This window comes from Malurus melanocephalus, unplaced genomic scaffold, assembly GCF_030028575.1.
Source record: "Malurus melanocephalus ecotype Western Australia unplaced genomic scaffold, MMel_1.1 scaffold_1895, whole genome shotgun sequence".
Lineage (NCBI taxonomy): Eukaryota > Metazoa > Chordata > Aves > Passeriformes > Maluridae > Malurus > Malurus melanocephalus.
The window spans coordinates 9,167-17,527 of NW_026625127.1; the positions used below are offsets into that span (position 1 = coordinate 9,167).

The following is an 8,361-nucleotide window of genomic DNA, read 5'->3' on the forward strand; positions in this document are numbered from 1 at the left end:
GGGATGGGTGCGGTGGGAGGGAGTTCCACCAAATTCATCCTGGAGTGGTTCAAGAGGGAGGGAATTCCATCAAATTCATCCTGGAATGGTTGGGGTGGGAGGGTATTCTGATCCGGGAATGTTTGGGGTGGGAGGGAATTCCACCAAATTTATCCTGGAGTGGTTCAAGAGGGAGGGAATTCCACCAAATTCATCCTGGAATGGTTGGGGTGGGAGGGTATTCTGATCCGGGAATGTTTGGGGTGGGAGGGAATTCCACCAAATTTATCCTGGAATGGTTCAAGAGGGAGGGAATTCCACCAGATTCATCCTGGAATGGTTGGGGTGGGAGGGAATTCCACTAAATTCATCCTGGAATGGTTTGGGGTGGGAGGGAGTTCCATCAAATTCATCCTGAAGTGGTTCAGGTGGCAGGGAGTTCAGATCCGGGAATGTTTGGGGTGGGAGGGAATTCCGCCAAATTCATCCTGGAATGGTTCAGGTGGGAGGGAATTCCACTAAATTCATCCTGGAATGGTTTGGGTGAGAGGGAATTCCACCAAATTCATCCTGGAATGGTTCAGGTGGGAGGGAATTCCATCAAATTCATCCTGGAATGGTCGGGGTGGGAGGGAATTCAATTAAATTCATCCTGGAATGGTTGGGGTGGGAGGGAATTTCATCAAATTCATCCTGGAATGGTTCAAGAGGGAGGGAATTCCATTAAATTCATCCTGGAGTGGTTGGGGTGGGAGGGAATTTCATCAAATTCATCCTGGAATGGTTCAGGTGGGAGGGAATTCCATCAAATTCATCCTGGAATGGTTCAGGTGGGAGGGAATTCCACTAAATTCATCCTGGAATGGTTGGGGTGGGAGGGAATTCCATCAGATTCATCCTGGAATGGTTGGGGTGGGGAGGAGTTCTGATCCTGGAATGGTTCCTGACACTTCTTCCAATCCTGAAATGTCGGGGATGGGAAGGAATTTCAATTCTGGAATAGTTCCTGACCCTGCTTCTGGTCCTGGAATGGTTGGGGTGGGAGGGAATTCTACCAGATTCATCCTGGAATGGTTGGGGTGGGAGGGAATTCCACTAAATTCATCCTGGAATGGTTTGTTTGGAGGGAATTCCACTCCTGGAACGCTTCAGTTGGAAACTGAAATATTCCATTCCCATGGGCAGGGACACTTTCCCCTATCCCAGGGTGCTCAAGCCTGGCCTTGGACACTCCCAGGGATCCAGGATTAGCCACAGCTCCTCTGGGAATTCCATCCCAACCCTCACAGGGAAGAATCCCTTCCCAATATCCCCAAATCTCTCTTTTTCCAGCCCAAGGCCATTCCCTGTGTCCTGTCCCTCCATCCCTTGTCCCCAGTCCCCTCTCCAGCTCTCCTGGAGCCCCTTCAGGCCCTGCAAGGGGCTCTGAGCTCTCCCTGGAGCCTTCTCCTGGGGAACATTCCCATCCTGGTGGGACAGAGATCCTTCCCTTCTCCAGAACATTCCCACCCTAGCTGGGAGATCCTTCCCTTCTCCAGGTGAACATTCCCAGCCTGGTGGGAAGGAGATCCCCTGGGGAATTTTGGAGCCTTTTGGGATCCAGGATCAGGATTCTGCCCATCACTCTCACATTCCACATTGTCCGGCCAACACTTTTCAGGATTTTCTGACTCTTCCAGAGCCTTCACAGAACAGTTCACTCAGGAGGAAGTTCCAATCCAACAGTCTCTGATCTCCATTCATTTCCCTTTTTTTTTTTTTTTTTTTTTTTTTTTTTTTTTTTTTTTTTTTTTTTTTTTTTTTTTTTTTTTTCATTTGGAACAAATGCTGTGGAATACTTTTATTGTATTTATTCCATGATTTTATGATCAGTCCCCGTTCCAAAAGGCTCTTTCCTAATCCCAGTAAAGGATTCTGATTTCGGGATGACTCAAAGCTTCCCGTCAGGGAGAGAACGAAACAGGATCGGACAATCCGGGGCTGATGTTTTCCCCATCCCGGCTTTTGATCCGTGTGAAATGTCAGATATTTATGGAACGAGGCAGAAATTTCCTTGGCCACGACACCCAGCCCTGAATTAAAGCCTTTCATTCCCATTTCAAAGGGTTTTTTTCGAGGACTTTCAAGCTCCTTCCCCTGGACAAGAGAAGTGGAGAAGGAGCTCATTAGGGCTGGAAATCTTCCCTCTTCTGCCACGCTCTGGTGTTGGCAGCAATTTGGATAATGAGTGCTGAGCTCTTGAGGAACGGCCCTGGAATATTGAGAAATGATTCAAACAACCCCAAAATATTGAGAAATAACTCCAGCGGACTCAAAATAGTGAGAAATAATTAGAACGACCCCAGATTATCGAGAAATAATTAGAATGGCTCCAGATTATTGAGAAATAATTAGAATGACCCCAAAATGTTGAGAAGTAATTCCAATGGCCCCAAAATATTGAGAAGTTATTCAAACAGCCCCTAAATACTGAGAAATCATTCAAATGGCCCCAGAATATTGAGATTATTCGAACGGCCCCAGAATAGTGAGAAATAATTTGAATGGCCCCAAAATGTCAAAATAATTTGAACAGCCCCAAAATATTGAGAAATCATTCAAACGGCCCCAAAATATGGAGAAGTACTAATTCGAATGACCCCAGAATATTGAGAAATAACTCAAATGACATAAAAATATTAAGAAATCATCCCGGTAATTGGTCCTGCCTTGCTGGAGCAGCAGGAWTTTCACAATCCACTATCTTTGGGATCGAAGGAGGATTCGATTGTCTTCAACAGCTTTTGCAGGATAAAAAGCTGGAATTTTTTTTTATTCTTACATCATTTTTCTGCTGTCAAAAAATGGGTTTAATTCAGGGCTCCCATTACTTTCAATCCATGATCCTTTAAATTTACCTATTTGTAAGTGTGGAAGGTTAAATAATTTCTTTTGAATTTACATTCAGTCATTTACAAATTACAATTTACAAATTTAATTCGCGACTAAATAATCACAATCGCTGACATCAAATAATTAACTTCGAATCAACATTTCCATTTGACAACCTTCTGCCTCCTCCTCCCTCTCTCTCTGACAATTTCTTTGATTCGGACCCGTTAATTACCCTTTTTCAAACGAGTAGGAAAGTGTTGAGATCTGAAGTCCCGCTCGGCGCTTGGGAAGAAAATTAATGGGAATGAAGGAGACAGAAAAAAGAGGAGAAACCCTGACGGCTTTGGGGCACAAAGGAGCCRCTGGTTCCGAAATAATTGGGGTGGACCCAGCTGGGATCAAAGGGTTTCAGCTGTGGGGAGCTCTGGGGCTGGCACTGACATGTTTTGGGTCCTTTTGGGGTGACTTTGGGGCACTGACACMTTTTGGGTCCCCTTTGGGGTCCCCTTTGAGGCACTGAAACCTTTTGGGTCCCCTTTGGGATCCTTTTTTGGGCACTGACAAATTTTAGGTCCCTTTCAGGTTAACTTTGGGACACTGACACATTCTAGGTCAGTTTTAGGACCCTTTTGGGGCACTGACACATTTTGGATCCCCTTTTGGGGTGACTTTGGGACACTGACACGTTGTTTAGGTCAGTTTTTGGACCCTTTTGGGGCACTGGCACGTTTTAGGACCCCTTTCGGGTCCCCTTTGGGGCACTGACACGTTTTAGGTCCTTTTTGGGGTGACTTTGGGGCACTGACACATTTTAGGTCCCTTTTAGGACCCTTTTGGGGCACTGACATGTTTTAGGTCCCCTTTGGGGTGATTTTGGGGCACAGTGACATTGAGGCCATCCCTGGGTTGCTCCTGAGGACAAACGCTGACAGTTCTCGATGGCTTTGGGGTTTTGGGCCATCCAGGGCAGTCCCACACCCACAATGGACAATGGCTCATGGGTTTTTCACCCTTTCTCACTTTTGTCCATTTGCACAAAATCGGGGCTGAATCCTCCAATTGCAGCTGCAGCCAATGCAGTCAAAAACTCCAACTTGGCTCCCCCCAATTCTYTSTTSTTTCCATYTCTTGGGGYCTGGCMCAGGGAGGTGTCCTTGAGTTTGGGGCTGCAGAGGAATTATTTTGTGTAAAAATGGGAGAGCAGGAGCTCAGCACTGTCTGTGGAGTCTGGAGTTAAGCACTGAACAATCACAGGGGTATAAAAAATTATGAAAAATAAAGAAGTTCAAATCCTAAGGGATCAGGATGAGCCTGGAGGGCTTTTCCGGCCTGGATATCTCAGGGATTCATGCCCTTTCCCTGGGATAATTCAGTGATTCCTGCCCTTTTCCCTGGATATCTCTGTGATTTCTGTCTTTTCCCTGGATAACTTGGGGATTTGTGCCCTTTCCCTTGGATAATTCAGGGATTCGTGCCCTTTTCCTTGCATAACTCGGTGATTTGTGCCTTTCCCTGGATAATTGTGTGATTCATGTCCCTTTCTGTGGGTAACTCAGTGATTCGTGCCTTTCTGTGGATAATTCAGTGGTTTGTGCCCTTTCCATGGATAATTCAGTGTTTCATGTCCTTTTCCTGGATAACTCGGGGATTTTTGCCTTTTCCTTGCATAACTCAGTTATTTGCACCCTTTTGCCTGGATAATTGTGTCCTTTTCCATGGATAACTCAGGGGATTTTTGCCTTTTCCCTGGATAACTCATTGATTCGTGCCTTTCCCTTGATAATTTTGTGTAATTGATGTCCCTGTCCCGTCCCCAGCACCCTGTGGTGGCCACCTGACAGCTCCCAGTGGAACCATCCTGTCCCCAGGCTGGCCTGGCTTCTACAAGGACTCGTTGAGCTGCGCCTGGGTCATCGAGGCACAGCCGGGCTACCCCATCAAGATCACCTTCGACAGGTGCTCCCCAATTCCCAATTTGGGTTTTTTTGGTGATCCTAAAGCAGGGTGAGGAGCTGCTCCAGCACCGAGGTTCTCCCCGACTCTTTTTGATTTAAGAGCTCCTGGCAGGGCATTAAAATTCACCCATTAAAATTAAAATTCTTGGGGAAGGAAAGGTAGAAATGGAGCTTTTTCCACCTCTTTTCCTGACAAACTCCTGCTTGATTTTGGGGTTGTTTCAGACCATTTTTGGGGCTGAGCTCCTGGGTATTCCTGGGAGCTCAACCTCCCAAAATATTTTTATTTACAAGTTTTTATTAGCTTAAAATTCACCCAGCATTGGGCAGAGATGGAGCTTTTCCCCTCTTGATTTTATGAATTCCTGCTCAGTTTTGGGTTTTTTTCAGACAGGTTTTTGCATGATCCTGGGATCTCAGACCCCCAATTTTTTTTATTTATGAGCTCCTGACTGGCCATTAAAATTTATCCAACTCTGAGGAAGGAAAAGTGGAAATGGAGTTTTTTCCCCTCTTTTTTTGATGAATTCCTGCTCATTTTTAGGGTTGTTTCAGACAGGTCTTTTGGGTCTGAGCTCCCACGTGATTCTGGCAGCTCAGCCCCCAAAATTTTTGTTATTTACGAGCTCCTGGCAGGGCATTAAAATTCCCACTGGTTGGGAATGCAGTTTTCCCACTTGTTTTCTCACAAACTCCCGCTCATTTTCAGTGCTGTTTCAGACCCATTTTTAGGGGTTGATCTCCCACACGTCCCACTAAAAAAAAAAGAAAAACAATGAAAAATACAGAAGCTGAAATCCTGAGGGATCAGCACTAAAACCAGGACAAAGGAGCAGCTTTTGGGGTTTTCAGGTCCCTCATGTCCCTTCCAGATTCAAGACGGAGGTGAACTACGACACGCTGGAGGTGCGCGATGGCCGCTCGTACTCATCGCCGCTGATCGGGGTCTACGATGGCACYCAGGTGCCACAATTCCTGATCAGCACCAGCAACCACCTCTACCTGCTCTTCACCACCGACAAGAGCCACTCCGACGTCGGCTTCCAGATCCGATACGAGAGTAAGGAGTTCCTGAAGTGATGGATGGGGTGGATTGGTCATTCTTGGGAATTCTGAAAGTAATCGTTGGGTGGTTTGGTCATTCCTGGGAATTCCCTCTCTCCTACCTCTTACTTTGGGAATTTTCCCTCTCTCAATTTCCTTCACTCTGGGAATTTTCCTCTCTCCATTTCCTTCACTCTGGCAATTTTCCTATCTCCATTTCTTCTCACTTTGAAGATTCCCCTCTCTCCACTTCCTCTCACTTTGGGATTTTCCTCTCTACATCCTCTCATTTTGGGGATTTCCCTTTCCCCATTTCCTCCTCTCATTTTGAGAAATTTTCCTCTCTCCATCCTCTCATTTTAGGGGTTTCCCTTTCTCCATTTCCTCTCACTTTGGGATTTTCCTCTCCCTTTGGGATTTTCCTCTCCCCATTTCCTCCTCTCATTTTGAGGAATTTTCTTCTCTCCATCCTCTCACTTTGGGATTTCCTTCTCCCCACTCACTCTGAGGATTTCCCTTTCTCCATTTCCTCTCAGTTTGGGATTTCCCTCTCCCCTCTCACCCTGGGGATAACCACCGGGATCTGGAACGATCCCATAGGATTATTGAACCCCCCCTGAGCCCCTCAGTGCCCCCAGAGCCGTGACCCCACCCCTCTTTTCCCCAGCTGTGAAGCTCCAATCCGACCATTGCCTGGACCCCGGCATCCCGGTGAACGGGCAGCGCCACGGCAACGATTTCTACGTGGGAGCGCTGGTGACATTCAGCTGCGACCCCGGCTACACCCTGAGCGACGGCGAGGCCCTGGAGTGCGAGCCCAACTTCCAGTGGAGCCGGCCTCTGCCCAGCTGCGAGGGTGAGGGAATGTCTGGGGTGGGGGGAACCTTCACCTGACATCTCCAGCTGCTGGAAAAACGGCCAGTGACATCTCATCCACGGATTGGGTTGGATTGAATGGGCTGATCATGGATTTTATTGGATTGGATGGGCTGATCATGGATTGGGTTGGATTGGATGGGCTGATCATGGATTTTATTGGATTTCCATGGGCTGATCAATAGGTTTTATTGGATTTGGATGGGCTGATCCGTGGATTGGATTTGGATGGGCTGATCATGGATTTTATTGGATTTGGATGGGCTGATCCATGGATTTTATTGGATTGGATGGGCTCATCCATGGGTTTTATTGGATTTGGATAGGTTGATCCATGGATTTTATTGGATTTCCATGGGCTTATCCATGGGTTTTGTTGGATTTGGATTGGCTGATCTTGGATTACATTCAGATTGGCTGATCCATGGCTTTTTGTTGGATTGGATGGGCTGATCCACGGGTTTTTATTGGATTTCCATGGGTTGATCCATGGATTTTGTTGGATTTCCATGGGTTGATCCATGGATTCTGTTGGATTTTGTTGGGTTAATCCATGGATTCTGTTGGATTTGGTTGAGTTGATCCATGGATTTTATTGGATTTCCATGGGCTGATCCATGAATTCAGTTGGATTTCAATGGGTCACTCCATGCATTTTTTTGTATTTCGATGGGTTGCTCCATGATTTCCGTTGTATTTTGTTGAGTGAATCCATGAATTCCATCAGATTTTCCAGGATTTGGATTTTATTTCTCCTTTTCGCTGCCCTCCCAGCCCATCCAAACCCTTTTTAACCATTTTCCTCTCATGGGTTCTGCATTGGCAGCTCTCTGTGGGGGTTACATCCGCGGCTCCAGCGGCACCATCCTCTCCCCGGGCTTCCCGGATTTTTATCCCAACAACCTGAACTGCACCTGGACCATCGAAACATCCCACGGGAAAGGTGAGACGCCTCAGGAGTGAGGGTGGCCATGGGCAGTGGGAAACAGATTAATTAGAGTAATTAGATTAATTAGAATAATTGCTCCCTCTGTGATCCAAGAATTTCTCCCGGGAATGACGATTCCGTTGTCCCTGGTGAGATCCGGAGGGTTTTGGTGCCACATCCCTTCAAAGTGGAGAGGATTCTGAGGGAAAAAACAGTTCCATGTCTTCATCCACAGCCTGGGTTTGGGGTCATCCCCTGTTCCAGGCTTTTGTTGTGTTGTCCTGGAAATTTGGATGTAAATGGGTGTGGATAGATCCAGAAATCCTGGAAATCAGGATGTGAATGGATGTGGATATGGATGTGGATGGATGTGGATAGATCCAGAAATCCTGGGAGTGCCAGGATGTAGATGGGTCTGGATGGATCCAGAAATCCTGGAAATTTGGGTGTGGATGAGCGTGGATGGATCCAGAAATCCTGGAAATTTGGATGTGGATATGGACATGGATATAGATATATGTAGATATCCTGGAAATTTGGATGTAGATGGATGTGGATGGATCCAGAAATCCTGGAAATCAGGATGGATATGGGTATGGATATGGATATGGATATGGATATGGATATGGATATGGATATGGATATGGATATGGATATGGATATGGATATGGGTGTGGGTAGATCCAGATGTCCCGGAAATTTGGA

General features: G+C 46.5%; 1 protein-coding gene across 1 annotated transcript in view; it reads left to right on the top strand.

Moving 5' to 3' along the window:
* LOC130587423 (CUB and sushi domain-containing protein 2-like) overlaps positions 1-7,671 on the top strand; it is a gene marked incomplete at both ends in the record, with an annotated part of 8,760 nt that extends 1,089 nt beyond the window's left edge. The window contains 4 exons of the mRNA XM_057388393.1: positions 4,671-4,809; positions 5,681-5,868; positions 6,520-6,708; positions 7,555-7,671. Of these exons, the coding sequence (XP_057244376.1) occupies positions 4,671-4,809; positions 5,681-5,868; positions 6,520-6,708; positions 7,555-7,671 (633 nt within the window). The remainder of the gene's footprint in view (positions 1-4,670; positions 4,810-5,680; positions 5,869-6,519; positions 6,709-7,554) is intronic.
* Between the last annotated feature and the right edge of the window lie 690 nt (positions 7,672-8,361).